The sequence below is a fragment of the Coregonus clupeaformis genome, chromosome 27 (genome assembly GCF_020615455.1).
Source record: "Coregonus clupeaformis isolate EN_2021a chromosome 27, ASM2061545v1, whole genome shotgun sequence".
Lineage (NCBI taxonomy): Eukaryota > Metazoa > Chordata > Actinopteri > Salmoniformes > Salmonidae > Coregonus > Coregonus clupeaformis.
Window position 1 is genome coordinate 37,648,092 of NC_059218.1, and position 17,345 is coordinate 37,665,436.

At 43.4% G+C, this 17,345-nt stretch overlaps 1 protein-coding gene and 1 non-coding gene across 3 annotated transcripts; both read left to right on the forward strand.

The window, feature by feature from the left end:
• The first annotated feature begins 405 nt into the window (after positions 1 to 405).
• Positions 406 to 17,290, forward strand: LOC121541912 (adhesion G-protein coupled receptor G2). 2 transcript variants are annotated; one of them, XM_041851294.1, is made up of 31 exons: positions 406 to 816; positions 924 to 998; positions 1,412 to 1,459; positions 1,662 to 1,735; positions 3,423 to 3,718; positions 4,267 to 4,312; positions 4,429 to 4,466; positions 4,740 to 4,873; positions 4,964 to 5,087; positions 6,818 to 6,897; positions 7,235 to 7,279; positions 7,614 to 7,681; positions 7,812 to 7,861; positions 8,030 to 8,069; positions 8,222 to 8,256; positions 8,379 to 8,506; positions 8,727 to 8,847; positions 9,910 to 10,268; positions 10,421 to 10,646; positions 10,907 to 11,060; positions 11,277 to 11,444; positions 11,651 to 11,773; positions 11,917 to 11,962; positions 12,055 to 12,158; positions 12,282 to 12,406; positions 12,541 to 12,812; positions 12,927 to 13,029; positions 13,221 to 13,504; positions 13,667 to 13,768; positions 15,505 to 15,660; positions 16,622 to 17,290. In XM_041851294.1, exons 1-31 carry the CDS (start codon positions 495 to 497, stop codon positions 16,729 to 16,731), a joined length of 4,056 nt encoding a protein of 1,351 aa, XP_041707228.1. In that variant the 5' UTR covers positions 406 to 494; the 3' UTR covers positions 16,732 to 17,290. The 2 variants fall into 2 exon arrangements, with proteins under 2 accessions (XP_041707228.1, XP_041707230.1); XM_041851296.2 differs by lacking the exon at positions 406 to 816 and having other exon boundaries at positions 1,412 to 1,422; positions 15,505 to 16,712.
• On the forward strand, positions 9,010 to 9,082 carry trnaa-ggc. Its single transcript has one exon. It is a non-coding gene; the product is annotated as a tRNA-Ala (tRNA).
• Positions 17,291 to 17,345: the final 55 nt, after the last annotated feature.

The following is a 17,345-nucleotide window of genomic DNA, read 5'->3' on the forward strand; positions in this document are numbered from 1 at the left end:
CTCCAACAACTACAACCATATTAACTACAACTACCACACCTTCTCCAACAACTACAACCATATCAACTACAACTACCACACCTTCTCCAACAACTACAACCATATCAACTACAACTACCATACCTTCTCCAACAACTACAGCCATATCAACTACAACTACCACACCTTCTCCAACAACTACAACCATATCAACTACAACTACCACACCTTCTCCAACAACTACAACCATATCAACTACAACTACCACACCTTCTCCAACAACTACAACATCCACACCCACATCAACTACAACAACAACACCTTCTCCAACAACTACAACAACTACACCAACAACTTCCACACCAACCACAACCACATCAGCTAGAACAACCACACCTTCTCCAACAACATCCACACCAACTACAACCACAACAACTACACCAACAACATCCACACCAATCACAACCACATCCAGTACAACAGTGTCTACCACCCCAAATACTATAGCATCAATCATGTCACATACTAACACAACAACTACACCATATCCCACCACATCAGCTATAACCACAACACCTGCAGCTCCATCAACCATCCCATCCACAGCCACATTAACCACTACAGACATTTCTTCATCTAACACTCCAAACACGTCAGCAGTCTCAGTGCCCATGTCTAATGCAACAACCCCACCCCTCACATCCCTTACAACTCCTCACCCATCACCACTGCACACTGCCTCATCCAACATGACTAATGAACCAATGATGTCCACCATGCCATATCCATCCACTATTCTGCACTCAACCTCGCCCATCATAACGTCCACTGCCAACAGTAAATTAGACAATACTTACTACAGTATGTTAAAATCTCATCATTCAATGACACTCATTGTACAGTCAGACTCAGCAAGTGAATGGACTCCTGTCTCTCCATTTCAGTGACCTCTAAAAATACCACTCCTCCAGGACACTCCACACCTTTGCCAACAACATTCACCTCTAATGCCAGTACAGGTAAGTCAACAGCCTTAGTAATGGTGGAGGGGTGTAACACAAAGAGTAATCATACTATTGACTGTATGTGAGATTAAGTCGCTGTATAATAGAGGAGTTTGTGTGGAGCTACAGATGTAGGATCTTAATTTGAGCCAGTTTGCTACAGCGGGAAAATAATCCTGCAGCAACAGGAAATGTGAATTATTATGTGGATTATAATTAATGTACATTTTTTGTAGGGGTTGGTCAATTTTTTTGTTAGGGCAAATCAAGTCCGACATTTTAAAGTGGAAATTACCAACTTTAGAAGCCTTTTTAAACCTCGAAATACACTACAAGTTTGCATTTCCTGCTCTCCAGGAAAATTATCTGTAAGTGTTGCATTGGTTTGCACTGATCCTCACATATCTCCTCTCCCCTCTCTGTTTCAGAGTCAGCAGAGGTACATTGTAACTTCTCACAGCTCTGTGCCAATCAGTGTACGTTTAATGAATCATGTTTATAATATGAATATATGATATTGAGGCATTAGTCTTTCATGTCCACTGGTATTGTACTTGCACTTTACGTTAAAAAAATTTTTTTTGGGGGGGGTAAGAAATGTGCTATATAAATAAAGTATGATTGATTGATTGATTTGAAATGTACGATGAAATCCAATGTAATGTGTATGTTTAACAGCCGTGTACTACTGGATGATCCTTGCAGTGGAGGTGACTGGAGACCTGAAGAATGAGTCGGACATCAGTGGCTGGGTAGGCCACAGGAATGTGAATGAAACCTGATTGACTGATGTGTGATGAATCGTGTTGAAACTGTACATTTGTTTAGTTATACAGTTGAAGTCGGAAGTTTACATACACTTAGGTTGGAGTCATTAAAACTCATTTTTCAACCACTCCACAAATTTATTTTTAACAAACTATGGTTTTGGCAAGTCGGTTAGGACATCTACTTTGTGCATGACACAATAAATTTTTCGAACAATTGTTTACAGACAGATTATTTCACTCATAATTCACTGTATCACAATTCCAGTGGGTCAGAAGTTTACATACACTAAGTTGACTGTGCCTTTAAACAGCTTGGAAAATTCCAGATAATGATGTCATGGCTTTAGAAGCTTCTGATAAGCTAATTGACATAATTTGAGTCAATTGGAGGTGTACCTGTGGATGTATTTCAAGGCCTACCTTCAACCTCAGTGCCTCTTTGCTTGACATCATGGGAAAATCAAAAGAAATCAGCCAAGACCTCAGAAAAAGAATGGTAGACCTCCACAAGTCTGGTTCATCCTTGGGAGCAATTTCCAAATGCCTGAAGGTACCGTGTTCATCTGTACAAACAATAGTACGCAAGTATAAACACCATGGGACCACGCAGCCGTCATACCGCTCAGGAAGGAGACGCGTTCTGTCTCCTAGAGATGAACGTACTTTGGTGTGAAAAGTGCAAATCAATCCCAGAACAACAGCAAATGACCTTGTGAAGATGCTGGAGGAAACAGGTACAAAAGTATCTATATCCACAGTCCTATATCGACATAACCTTAAAGGCCGCTCAGCAAGGAAGAAGCCACTTCTCCAAAACCGCCATAAAAAAGCCAGACTACGGTTTGCAACTGCACATGGGGACAAAGATCTTACTTTTTGGAGAAATGTCCTCTGGTCTGATGAAACAAAAATATAACTGTTTGGCCATAATGACCATCGTTATGTTTGGAGGAAAAAGAGGGTGGCAGCATCATGCTGTGGGGGTGTTTGCTGCAGGAGGGACTGGTGCACTTCACTAAATAGAGGGAATCATGAGGAAGGAAAATTATGTGGATAAATTGAAGCAACATCTCAAGACATCAGTCAGGAAGTTAAAGCTTCGTTGCAAATGGGTCTTGACCCCAAGCATACTTCCAAATTTGTGGCAAAATGGCTTAAGGACAACAAAGTCAAGGTATTGGAGTGGCCATCACAAAGCCCTGACCTCAATCCTATAGAAAATGTGTGGGCAGAACTGAAAAAGCGTGTGCGAGCAAGGAGGCCTACAAACTTCACTCAGTTACACCAGGTCTGTCAGGAGGAATGGGCCAAAATTCACCCAACTTATTGTGGGAAGCTTGTGGAAGGCTACCTGAAACGTTTGACCCAAGTTAAACAATTTAAAGGCAATGCTACCAAATACTAATTGAGTGTATGTAAATTTCTGACCCACTGGGAATGTGATGAAATAAATAAAAGCTGAAATAAATCATTCTCTCTACTATTATTCTGACATTTCACATTCTTAAAATAAAGTGGTGATCCTAACTGACCTAAGACAGGGTATTTTTACTAGGATTAAATGTCAGGAATTGTGAAAAACTGAGTTTAAATGTATTTGGCTAAGGTGTATGTAAACTTCCGACTTCAACTCTACATCAAATGTGACAGCATTGTTTTCCTTTTTCAGTTCTGGGCTCTATTTCATTCTCACTTGGACACCTGTGAGCCCTACAAGCCTGAACAAGCAAATGGAACAAACTCGACTGACACACTGCAAACCACCTCTGTCAGTCCAACATATCCCACCCCCTACAACATGACAACACTATCCCAGAACTTCATCAACTTCAGCATGACAACCTTGACAACAAACATGACAACTATGCTTTACAATAGTATTAGTACTCCCTCACACAACCATAGCATGACAACTCTTTCTCCCAGCTATACCATGTCCCCCAACTGGCCCCATAGCACCACAAGGTAAAGTATTTTGTCACACGTCATTATTGTTCGTTATGATTTATACCGTAGATGTGCAGAATATGATGTTTGAATATTGTGATGTCACGAGAGGCTGTGTCCTGGAGGGACGTTACATCCCCCTGAGGTGGCTGCAAACCCAGACAGCTATGGCTCCATCTGCTGGTATGGTCGGGAACTCCAACCCTCTATGGCCAATCTTCCCACGCAGCTGAAACAAATGAGGAGCTGATGAGCTGAAGGTTTGGGAAGGGAAGAGACACAGTCTCCAACCGGGGCTCTCTGGAGGACAAGAGTGCTGCACGTCCACTTCCATGAGGAATATAAGGATTTGGAGATACTTACCTTTGGGAAATACTCACCTTTGGATATATACACCTGTGGAAATACGTGTGGGACATTTGGAAGGACGTTTTGCTGGGTTGGCCACTAGCTGCAACGTGGAAGACAGTAAGACTGGGGAAAAGTTATTTGAGCAAGACATCACAATATCAACAAAAAAAAAATATTCTAAAGCTAACTCTGTTTATTCACTGTCTGTTCTTCAGTGAAGCGCATGAAGGTGGAAATATGACTGCTGCCAGCCTGTTTCAAGTAAGACTAGATCTCTCTCCAGACAAACCTGCCTTAATGTGCATGTGAATAATAGAGGGTACTTTTTCTTTGTCTGTGAAAGTATGTGAGTTGAATCAAAACTCTTATCTTTACAGGACATTGAGGTGACGTGTGTCAATAAAACAGGGATCAGGTTAGTTAACCTCACAGGCGGCTGGTGGCCCCTGAATTGGGGAGGACGGGCTCATAGTAATGGCTGCAATGGAATTAATGGAATGGTATCGACACATCAAACACACGGTTTCCTTGTGTTTGATACCATTCCATTCACTTCATTCCAGTCATTAATATGAGCCGTCCTACCCTCACCAGCCTCCTGTGGTGGAAATACCTCCACTAATTTCAATACTACAGTTCAGCATCATGTGTCCTGCTCCACACCTTAATATTGCCCCAAAACCTCCAGGAGGACTAGGTGCACTGTGCTGCTGCAGACGAGGAAGCCAACGTTTCCCTGTTGTTTTCAGCGGGCCCTGTGGCTGGGTCAGGAGAACAGCACCATACAAACCAATATAGTGGGAAATAGAGTGGAGAGAGTGGGTGAGTCGCATTGACCCTAATGTGAGTCTGAAATCTCTCACAGGAATGTACATTTATCTGAGCCTGACGTCTGTTGCTTGTTGCTTCTAGGTAAAGGTCTGTGTGCAGGCCAACTGCCGCCAAGTAATGGTTTTGCAAAGTGCAACGGCTTCCTCAATGGCACCCTCCCTCTTCCAGACACGTGTCACACTCCAGAGCCTGTCAATATCTCATGGTAAGTTGGATGTCACTCTGGAAAAGTAAATACTATGCTGCTGTTTCTGTGTTTTGTAGCATTTCTATAGTATCAATAGGGTATACAGTGCCTTCAGAAAGTATTCAGACCTCTTGACTTTTCAACATTTTGTTAGGTTACAGCCTTATTCTGAAATTGATTAAATTGTTTTTGTCCCTCATCAATCTACACACAATACCCCATAATGACAAAGCAAAAACAGGTTGTAAGACATCTTTGCTAATTTAGAAATAAAAACCCAGAAATATCACATTTACGTAAGTATTCAGACCATTTACTCAGTACTTTGTTGAAGCACCTTTGGTAGCGATTACAGCCTCGAGTCTTCTTGGGTATGTCGCTACAAGCTTGGCACACCTGTATTTGGGGAGTTTCTCCCATTCTTCTCTGCAAATCCTCTCAAGCTCTATCAGGTTGGATGGGGAGCGTTGCTGCACAGCTATTTTCAGGTCTCTCCAGAGATGTTCGATCAGGTTCAAGTCCGGGCTATGGCTGGGCCACTCAAGGACATTCAGAGACTTGTCCTGAAGCCACTCCTGCGTTGTCTTGGCTGTGTGCTTAGGGTCGTTGTCCTGTTGGAAGGTGAACCTTGCCCCAGTCTGAGGTCCTGAGCGCTCTGGAGCAGGTTTTCATCAAGGATCGCTCTGTACTTTGTTCCGTTCATTTTTGCCTCGATCCTGAATAGTCTCCCAGTCCCTGCCGCTGAAAAACATCCCCACAGCATGATGCTGCCACCACCATGCTTCACCGTAGGGATGGTGCCAGGTTTTCTCCAGACGTGACGCTTGGCATTCAGGCCAAAGAGTTTAATCTTGGTTTCATCAGACTAGAGAATCTTGTTTCTCATGGTCTGAGTCTTTAGGTGCCTTTTGGCAAACTCCAAGCTGGCTGTCATATTCCTTTTACTGAGGAGTGGCTTCCGTCTGGCCACTCTACCATAAAGGCCTGATTGGTGGAGTGCTGCAGAGATGGTTGTCCTTCTGGAAGGTTCTCCCATCTCCACAGAGGAACTCTAGAGCTCTGTCAGAGTGACCAACGGGTTCTTGGTCACTTCCCTGACCAAGGCCTTTCTCCCCCGATTGCTCAGTTTGGCCAGGCGGCCAGCTCTAGGAAGAGTCTTGGTGGTTCCAAACTTCTTCCATTTAAGAATGATTGAGGCCACTGTGTTCTTGGGGACCTTCAATGCTGCAGACATTGTTTGGTACCCTTCCCCAGATCTGTGACTCGACACAATCCTGTCTTGGAGCTCTACGGACAATTCCTTCAACCTCATGGCTTGGTTTTTGCTCTGACATGCACTGTCAACTGTGGGATCTTATATGGACAGGTGTGTGCCTTTCCAAATCATATCCAATCAATTGAATTTACCACAGGTGGACTCCAATCAAATTGTAGAAACATCTCAAGGATGATCAATGGAAACAGGATGCACCTGAGCTCAATTTCAAGTCTCATAGCAATAGGTCTGAATACTTATGTAAATAATGTATTTCTGTTTACATTTTTTTATACAATTGCAAACATTTCTAAAAAACAGTTTTTGCTTTGTCATTATGGGGTATTGTGTATATATTGCTGAGGATTTTAAAAAAATGTAATGTATTTTAGATTAAGGCTGTAACGTAACAAAATGTGGAAAAAGTCAAGGGGTCTGAATACTTTCCGAAGGCACTGTACATCCTCTCATATGAACATGTTGTATCTTACAGTGGGCATGCAGGGACTGTTTACGTACCTCTTGGGAATCAAACCCAAATGAACTGTGGCATGCCCCCTAAACCCCCCATCGGTAAAAACTATTACATTTTTTTCACCCTTGCTCATTTACCCATGTGATAGTGTAACATTTAAGAGGCAGACACAATAATTTGCCATTTCAAACTTCAGTGGGGGTTTTAAACACATATTGTTATCTAGATTAGATTAGAAGTTTAATAGTCAGATGTACAGGGTTGCAGGTGTAATTACAGGGTACAGTGAAAGTCTTAAGCTCCATCAAAGTGAAATAAAAACAATACAATTAATAATAAAGAATATAAATAAATATAAATCAAATATATACATATTAACACTGTAACGATGGTGAACCCCTCTATCTTGATAAGTACCACATTCCTGCTTTTCAGAGGCGGAGATTTTCTGCAACTGCTCCGCTTATTGCTATGGTACAGGTAAATGCAATATTTACAAATAAACAGATCATTTTGGGCACCCGAGTGGCGCAGCGGTCTAAGGCACTGCATCTCAGTGCTAGAGGCATCATTACAGACCCTGGTTTGATTCCAGGCTGTATCACAATCCGACCGTGATTGGGAGTCCCATAGGGCCCAGTGTCGTCCGGGTTTGGCCGGTGTAGGCCGTCATTGTAATAAGAATTTGTTCTTAACTGACTTGCCTAGTTAAATAAAACATCAATTAGAAAATGTCAGTGATACTGCGATGGACCCGCTACACCTTTTCATCTCCCACCATTTGATAACTCTATCTTCCTCCCTCTCTGTTTAGCTGCATACTATACCTTGGGTATACAGATCAAAGATCCTGCTATGAATATTTTAAACATCTCATATATGGTGAGTTGTTTCTGTTGTGTCACCTGTTTGTGAGTGTTTGTGTGCATATATCTGTGTGTGTGTGTGTTTTGTAATTGTATGCATGTGTGTGTGTGTGTGTGTGTGTGTGTGCGCGCGCTGTGTTCCCTAGATTGATCAGCTAAAAAAACCTTCACCCTGCACCAACGCCTCAGAGACACAGTATGTCCTTTTCATCTGTTTTAAAACTGTTTTCTCTCTGCTTAACGTCAATATGCTCACACTTTCCAATTAGATCATTACAGCGTAAATTAACCCCAATAGTACATATAGCGCCATACCTTGCTACACTACGTTTGATATTTTTTCTGACGTAATTCTCTGTTACAGTCCTCCCTGTCCTCCACCCATCATATCAACTATCTACCAGGTAATTTTGCATTGAGATAATACCCCAACCCCACAATGAGCTTTCATTGTTTTATGTTTCTCTGTAAAGAAACCATATGCTAACTTATTGACACAGTCTTGGGGTGACATCATTTGAAACCTTATGAGCTATTCTGTGTTGTTTTCACACAGGATGCTCATGTGGAATGTAGTGGCGTAAATACCAAGTGAGTTCCTGTACTCCTTGCAGGCCAAAAACTTCTACAGTACATTCAAGACGGCCCTTTATGTGGAGTGATGACGGTGGTGTGACTTATTAATAACTATACCATTACTGTTTTCCTACCAGTCTCCAAAGCTGCAGGGTTATCGTGCGCCTTGACCATTCGTTGCCTATATGTACAGTCAGTACTGCATTGATGAATCTGTTCAATGATAAGCCTGGTATTGGCTATAATGGAACGGTGACGCGAGCGGGTGAGTAGCCATACCATGGATGGTGAAAGCATCTGTGTATTTATTCATATATACCCTTGCAACGCCAAGGTTGTGGGTTCAATTCCCACGGGGGGCCAGTATGCACTCACTAACTGTAAGTCGCTCTGGATAAGAGCGTCTGCTAAATGACAAAAATATTTTAAAAAATACACATTATACAGTTTGTGTTTCTGACTGTTTGTGTTCATATTTCACACAGCCATTTGTGGCTGGCCAGGATCCAGTGGAGGTCTATTGAATTCGACCTTCATGTGGAAGGAGATCAACCTCAACCCCACTATGTTCTGTGAGGTTGAAAATACATATGATGTCATCAGCTGGTCAGTTCAGTCTCTCTTTGTGTGCTTCAAAGACAGAAAAACCTTGTTACACATTTTGTAATTGTGTAAAACACTAAATGATGGAGAGTAAGCACATTGCACATTGTTATTTGTACATTGAAGTTATATAGCTATTTATAAATCGAGCTCTGAATGTTGATTGGCTGAAAGCTCAGTTGGTAGAGCATGGCGCTGGCAACGCCAAGGTTGTGGGTTCGATTCCCACGGGGGGCCAGTATGAAAAATGTATGCACTCACTAACTGTAAGTCGCTCTGGATAAGAGCGTCTGCTAAATGACTAAAACATTTTTTTTTTAAATGTATATCAGACCGTATACCATGGGTATGACAAAAATACTTTTTACTGTTCTAATTACGTTGGTAACCAGTTTATAATAGCAATAAGGTACCTCTGTGTCACGACTTCCGCCGAGGCTGCCTCCCCTCCTTGTTCGGGTGGATGATTCTGTGATGAGGTGGTGTTGAAGAAGTCAGGAGCAGGAGGGTAAATCACAGAATAACAGGCTTTAATCCGCAAAATACAGGTTTACGCAGAAATGCGTCAAACACACTCCAGGGCACAAGGCATACAGGAACACAGGAAAAACTCCCGTCGATACACAATACACAACCTCCACCGAGCTTCACAAACCTCCACAATAAACAATCACCCACACAGACAAGGAAGCAGAGGGAACACTTATACCATGACTAATGAGGGAATAAGGACCAGGTGTGTGTGATTGAAGACAAGACAAATGGAGTGATGATAAATGGATCGGCAGTAGCTAGTAAGCCGGTGACGCCGAACGCCGAAATCTGCCCGAACAAGGAAGGGAGGCAGCCTCGGCGGAAGTCGTGACACTCGGGGGTTTGTGGTATATAGCCAATATACCACGGCTAAGGGCTGTATCCAGGCACTCTGCATTGCATTGTGCATATGAAAGCCCTTATCTGTGGTATATTGGCCATATACCACACCTCCTCTGGCCTTATTACTTAAATATATAATCGACTATATGCACTGAAGATCTACATTTATCTGTCCCTTTCTCTGTTTAGCAAACAAGGGGAAAATGTGTGTGTGCTCCTGAATGAAACGTGCGACCCCATGCCTCCTACTACTTCACCCAACCCAATGGCTAACACCTTTTTACCTGCAACAACGATACTGTCTCCTCTACCGACTAACACGATACAGCTAAACACCTCCTCCCTCCCATTGTACACAACATTAGCTCCGCTAAACACCACTTCTACAGCTCCAAATACTACATTATCAGCTCCAAATACAACCATTGCCACGACGACCCTGGGTAATACCACTACAAACCCATCAACACCCATCATTCCACCAGTGAATCCCACAACAGCTTCCCCAAAGTACACCACGACAGCTGTAATAACAACAACCACTGCAGGTAACCCCCGGGATACTATTCCAAGCTGATCTCTGAATTACCTGGGCCATAGCTGCCACTGCCACATTCATTTACATTTAATATTTAGAGCCAAAGTCAAAGTTCCCCTCTGATAACGTCCTTGTTTTTATTATGGATCCTTCTCCTCACAGCGCCCAACACCACAGCAGCCAGTAGTGAAGAGCAGGCCAACCAGCTGCTGGATCTGACTAGTAACGTGTCCAAGCTCAACTCCTCCCAGGTGGACCAGCTGGTGTCCCAGCTGGAGGCCCTGCTGGCCGGGCCCAATGTCAGCCTGGCTCTGGGGCAAACCTCTGTCAAGATTGTTAGCAACCTGCTGGGTGCCTCCTCTGGCACTCTGGCTTCCTCCTCCACCAAGTGAGCTGCCTGGAGATAAACAATCTACTGTTGTGCTGCCTGTTGAGCTGCCTGTTGAGCTGCCTGTTGAGCTGCCTGTTGAGCTGCCTGTTAGCTGCCTGTTTAGCTGCCTGTTAGCTGCCTGTTTAGCTGTACCAGAAATTATTACTTATACAAAGCCTGTAAAGAGACTGTGACAACATTTTCTTAAAACCGGAAGAAATCTTAGCAATGGCCTTGACCAGCCTGCACATCAGAATAACAGTTGATTTTTCTACCAGGATCATTGGGATTGTTGATACGGTGGGCCTGAAGCTGGTCGTTCAGCAAGAGGCTACAATTTTAACTAAGTCGGTTGCTGTTGCTGTCAAAACAGTGGATGGCACTAATTTCCAGCAAACATCTTTCTCCATCCCGGACCCTAACAATGTACAGGTATGACCTAAACCTTCCAGTAAGGAAACACTGAATAGCAAATACTGTAGCCTCGGTTGCCGTCAAAATATATGCAAAAGTAATGTAGGACATCCTTCACTCTACATGAATGATATTTGCACTCTACCGCATGTCTGGTACGATGTGGTATGTAGATAGACACATAACTCCTGTTTATTGCTACATGTTAACCATAGAGAAATGTGTCCCCTCCAGATCCGTGGAGGCGGCAGAGCCAGGAGAAGTGTGAGAGCCGAGGAGGGTTCCCTCCCTCAGGGCTCCGTCACGTTTCCCTCCTCCCTCACAGCGAACCTCTCCCCTGAGCAGCAGCTACAGGCCTCCAGACTCCAGTTCAACTTCTACCAGAAGAGCACTGTGTTCCAGGTGCTTTACCTGCTCCTCTGTATTCAATACTGTCCCAACCTATTGCCAAGCCTAAACCTCCATTGCTACTTAAGCACCCCTTGCTATTTATGTAGATATGATGACTGAATAAACGTCACATAAATTGGTAAGAAATGAAGAACTGTGACACCCTAGTAAAATATTGTATAGTAATTGGATAGTATTCTTTCCATGCCGTTCCTCAGGACCGAGCCCTGGGAGACAGCAGGCTGTACAGTGGGATCTTGGGAGCCAGTGTGGCGAACCTGTCAATCAAATCTCTGCAGGAGGACGTGGTGATCACCCTGAGAAACACTGAGCCCGTCCCAGTGAGTCAAACAAACACACTGTGCATTCATCTAGTCCTTTTTCCCTATGTCAAGGATGGGACATCTGGAGAAAGTATTTCATGTCAGTCACCTTGTTGACAATCCTTGACACCCTGTCTTCTCTTCATCATTTGTCTACACAGGCAAATTTTGTGGTTTCATGTGCTTTCTGGGACTTTGGCTTGAATGGTAAGTGTTCCTCTTGTGTCTCCCAAAATGAAATGAAGACTACCTCTGACAATTGACAGGCATTAAATAATTTTAAAAACAATTTCTGGTAGGTGGCTCAGGAGGCTGGAACCGAGACGGCTGCTCTGTCCGGAACAGCACAGATAATGAGACCGTCTGTGCCTGCAACCATCTCACCAGCTTTGGTGTGCTACTGGTGAGTCCTTTCTGAGACAGGGTTGCAATGTGATCTCTCCCATTCAGTCTTTGTCAACAATGGAGGACTTATTTTTAGAATAATTCCATGTGTACAACATGTTTTTGGTCTTTCTTCTCCCAGGACATCTCCAGAACGGGCATAACCAATCGTCTCCAGGCCACAATCCTCACCTACATCACCTACATCGGCTGTGGTATCTCCGCCATCTTCCTCTCCATCACTCTGCTCACCTACCTGGCCTTTGGGTGAGTCTGAGCCCCTTGTGATCAGCGCAGTATATCCATGATGACACCCACCTGGAGATCTAAATACAAAGACATATAAACAAGCTCTAATCAATGTAATACCAATCGTAATTCCTTTCGTGGTGTTCCTTTAGGAAACTGCGTAAGGACATCCCATCTAAGATCCTGATCCAGCTGTGTGTGGCTCTGTTGTTCTTAAACCTGGTGTTCCTGGTGGACGCCTGGCTGGCCCTCTACCCTGATGCTGTTGGCCTGTGCATCTCCACCGCCTGGTTCCTACACTACTTCCTGCTGGCCTCCTTCACCTGGATGGGCCTGGAGGCCGTCCACATGTACCTGGCCCTCGTCAAGGTCTTCAACACATACATAACACGCTATATGCTCAAGTTCTCACTCGTCGGCTGGGGTAAGTGACAAAAATATTCTGTGACTGTCGTCAGAATGAAAAACAGCCACCACGTGCTTATAAAAAAGTAACAGTTACTTACAGTTCAATGTAGTCTGTTGTCTCTCATGTCAGGCGTCCCACTCCTTGTGGTCATCGTCGTTATTGCTGTTGATAAGGACAACTACGGCCTTGTTGGCTACGGAAAGTACTCAGATGGCTCCCCTACAGATGACTTGTGAGTCCCTTGCATTTTGTTCACTATTTAACATGACAATTTACAGTTGGAGTCTTGGTATGAAGTGCGTGTATATGTGCATCATGACATTTATACCAGTATTCGCATCTGCATAATAGGATAGCTGATCAATTCAAATATGGTCTCCTGTATTTTAGCCCATATCTCTTCTCTCCTTTCCTCTCACACAGCTGCTGGCTGAAGAACAACATTGCCTTCTACGTATCTGTGGTGGCTTACTTCTGTGTCATCTTCCTGTTGAACCTCAGCATGTTTGTGGTGGTGATGGTTCAGCTCTGTCGTATAAAGAGTCAGAACCCCCACAACATGAGACACCGTAACGGGCTTCAGGACCTGCGCAGTGTGCTTGGGATCACCCTACTCCTGGGCCTCACCTGGGGCTTTGCCTTCTTCGCCTGGGGGCCCGTCAACCTGGCCTTCATGTACCTCTTCGCCATCTTCAACTCCTTTCAAGGTAAGATTTAGAACTCCTCCAGATTTGTATTGATTTGAAAATGAATTCACCATTAATGTTCTCAGAGAAGACACCGACACAAAGTCTGGGGAGTTTCTTGGGAAACCTGTTGCCAAGTGTGTAACAAAAGTGTAGTTACCTGACGCTCGTGTTCTCTTCCAGGGTTCTTTATCTTTGTGTTCTACTGTGCTGTGAAGGAGAATGTGAGGAGGCAGTGGAGGACTTATCTCTGCTGCGGTAGACTGAGACTGGCAGAGAACTCAGGTAAGACCTGTTGACCTACACCTTACAACATATGTGTCGTTTGAAGAAGAGAAGAACCTTCCATGTATTTTTATTTTGTATTTATTAGGGATCCCCATTAGTTCCTGCCAAGGCAGCAGCTACTCTTCCTGGGGTCCAAACACATTAAGGCACTTACATCACACATAAAACAAAAGATAAAACAGTACATATATAACATTAGTACACCACTACATATCTACAATACAAAATGTATAATACCACCATACAACAATATTACAATGTATGTGTGTGTAGAGTGTGTGTGCTAGTGTGTTTGTGCGTATGCGTGTGTCTGTACCTGTGTGTGTGTCTCTTCACAGTCCCCTCTGTTCCATAAGGTATATTTTTAACTGCTTGCATCAGTTACCTGATGTGGAATAGAGTTCCATGTAGTCATGGCTCTATGTAGTACTGTGCACCTCCCATAGTCTGTTCTGGACTTGGGGATTGTGTAGAGACCTCTGGTGGCATTTCTTGTGGGGTATGCATTGGTGTCCGAGCTGTGTGCTAGTAGTTTAAACAGACAGCTCGGTGCATTTAGCATGTCAACACTTCTTACAAAAACAAGTAGTGATGAAGTCAATCTCTCCTTCACTTTGAGCCATGAGAGATTGACATGCATATTATTAATGTTAGCTCCGTGTACATTTAAGGGTCTGCCCTGCTGCCATATTCTAAGCCAATTGTAATTTTCCTAAGTCACTCTTTGTGGCACCTGACCACACGACTGTCCAGGTGTGACAAAACTAGGGCCTGTAGGACCTGCCTTGTTGATAGTGTTGTTAAGAAGGCAGAGCAGCGCATTATTATGGACAGACTTCTCCCCATTTTAGCTACTGTTGTATCAACATGATTTGACCATAACAGTTTACAATCCAGGGTTACTCCAAGCAGTTTAGTCACCTCAACTTGCTCAATTTCCACATTATTCATTACAAGATTTAGTTGAGGTTTAGGGTTTAGTGAGTGATTTGTCCCAAATACAATACTTTTAGTTTTTGAAATATTTAGTACTAACTTATTCCTTGCCACCCATTCTGAAACTAACTGCAGCTCTTTGTTAAGTGTTGCTGTCATTTCAGTTGCTGTAGTAGCTGACGTGTATAGTGTTGAGTCATCCGCATACATAGACACACTGGCTTTACTCAAAGCCAGTGACAGGTCATTATTAAAGATTGAAAAAGGGGGCCTAGACAGCTGCCCTGGGGAAATGCTGATTCTACCTGGATTATGTTGGAGAGGCTTCCATTAAAGAACACCCTCTGTGTTCTGTTAGACAGGTAACTCTTTATCCACAATATAGCAGGGGGTGTAAAGCCATAACATACGTTTTTTCAGCAGCAGACTATGATCGAGAATGTCAAAAGCCGCACTGAAGTCTAACAAAACAGCTCCCACAATATTTTTATCGTCATTTTCTCTCAGCCAATCATCAGTCATTTGTGTAAGTGCTGTGCTTGTTGAATGTCCTTCCCTATAAGCGTGCTGAAAGTCTGATGTCAATTTGTTTACTGTAAAATAGCATTGTATCTGGTCAAACACTATTTTTCCCAAATTTTTACTAAGGGTTGGTAACAGGCTGATTGGTTGGCTATTTGAGCCAGTAGAGGGGGCTTTACTATTCTTGGGTAGCGAAATGACTTTTGCTTCCCTGAATTAAGATATTTTATGTAATTTAATGTGAGAGGTTTTAATTAACTCTTGTTTCATCACAGACTGGAGCCGCACGGCTACACAGAAGACGGGGAAGAAGTCATTGTCAGTGACCAGAGCCACATCTCTCCGCTCCTACAACTCCTCCCAGTTCAATCATTCCTCCAGCTCCTCCTTCTTGACTGGTGACTCCCCAGAGCGGCCCAGTGGAGCAACAGGTAGGCAAGGGGATCCAGAGAGGGGGAATCAGGGATTACTAACAACCAATATGGGTCAGACAACAATAGAGAAATACTTTTTGTATATGCTGATCTACTTTCTGCCCCTGATAAAGCATTACATCATATTAAACCTCTGTATGCAGAGGAGGGGATGGCTTAGCAAGCCTTCATCTCCATCTCACTGATGACCTATGTAACCTCTGAAATATCTGTGACAGGCTCTGAGATGACCTTTGCCCTTTGACATCATTTTACCCAGAATTGGAGCTAGCCGTACAGTTTGAGCTTCGACCACGGCTATAGCGCCTCACTTCTTTTAGCCTCTTACTGATGGTGCACAGTATCTGCTGTGTGTTTGTTTGCAACAGTGTGTGAGAGTGTGTGTGTCTATGTGTGTGACACTTTACAGCAGGATTTAGTCAGCTTAACCCATCCAATCAAATAGTGACTATCTAACTGTAGCCCCGCCCATGTGCCTGGCTCAGCTGCTGGCTGCCAGCTGGCTCTGATTCCACCAGTCACGTGTGTCTCTGCTCTCTTGTTGCTTGTTTATCTGCTCTTGGTCATGAAAATGGCCTTTCATCCATTCTGCTGCCAGATGTCTGAAAGAATGTCATACATTTAGTTATAAACAGTGAATCACCAGAATAATTTGTCCCTTGAATATAGGATACTCGAAGCCTACCCTTACGGAAAAACCACATGAATTTACACAACTACACGTCAAAACATGATGTGTTCTAAAAACACATGATTTCACATGAAATTTCACACGTGAAATCATGTGATTCTCCACAAGTGAAATCATGTTGTTTTGCTGTAAGGGTATCCACCGTGATTTACTTTCCTTATACGTGGTCCTTTAATGTAGAGTTCATCTCAGAAATACCCCTCTAAGGATTTCAATGCAGTAACTTGTGTACAGAATAAGCTGTAACTCCGATGTATCCCATTTCAGAAAGTCCATTTGACGACAGAACCATCACAGCCCTTGAGGAGCTCAACTCAGACGTGGTCCTCAACGAGGTGAACAGCCAATTCAGGACTCAGAGTCAGAGAGCACCCTGAGTCCTGGGAAACACTAGGCCTAGGGTAGGCTGGTGAGGAATGGACTTACGTGAGACAGTGTGTTTCATATTATTTTCTACGTTTATATTAAATATTTGAATGTTAATGCTGCATTTAGTAGTTTAATGGAAGTGTGTGACAGACCACACTGAAGAGATGGGACATCACCAAAGAGCCAGCATGCTCATGGATTTCGTCTAGTTGACCTACCAGTACTATCATGAACTCGTCTGGGCTGGCACCTATGATTGTGAATATCAATACATGTACTGAAAAGGTATCTACAGTAGCACGAAGGAAAAACCCAACTGATAGATCCTCATGAGCTGCATCCTTTGACTGCATACTACATGCTTTCTTGTTTTTCTCCACATTATTCAGAGGCATAAGCTAACGCATATTAACACTCTGTCACTACCTGGTTTGATTTAATTTAAGATAAAGGCAAAGCTCTTTTATACTATACTCAGAATCAAGATATTTCCATGAGATATTTAAGCAATAAGGCCCGAGGGGGTGTGGAATATGGCCAATATACCACGGCTAAGGGCTGTTCTTATGCATGACGCAACGCGGAGTGCCTGGATACAGCCCTTAGCCGTGGTATATTGGCA

Coding starts and splice junctions, on each gene's coding strand:
- LOC121541912 (XM_041851294.1), top strand. CDS start 495: ATGTCACATACTAACACAACAACTACACCATATCCCACCACATCAGCT. Junction 8,507..8,726: donor TGGAACGGTGACGCGAGCGG/GTGAGTAGCCAT, acceptor TATTTCACACAG/CCATTTGTGGCTGGCCAGGA. Junction 12,407..12,540: donor CTCACCTACCTGGCCTTTGG/GTGAGTCTGAGC, acceptor GTGTTCCTTTAG/GAAACTGCGTAAGGACATCC.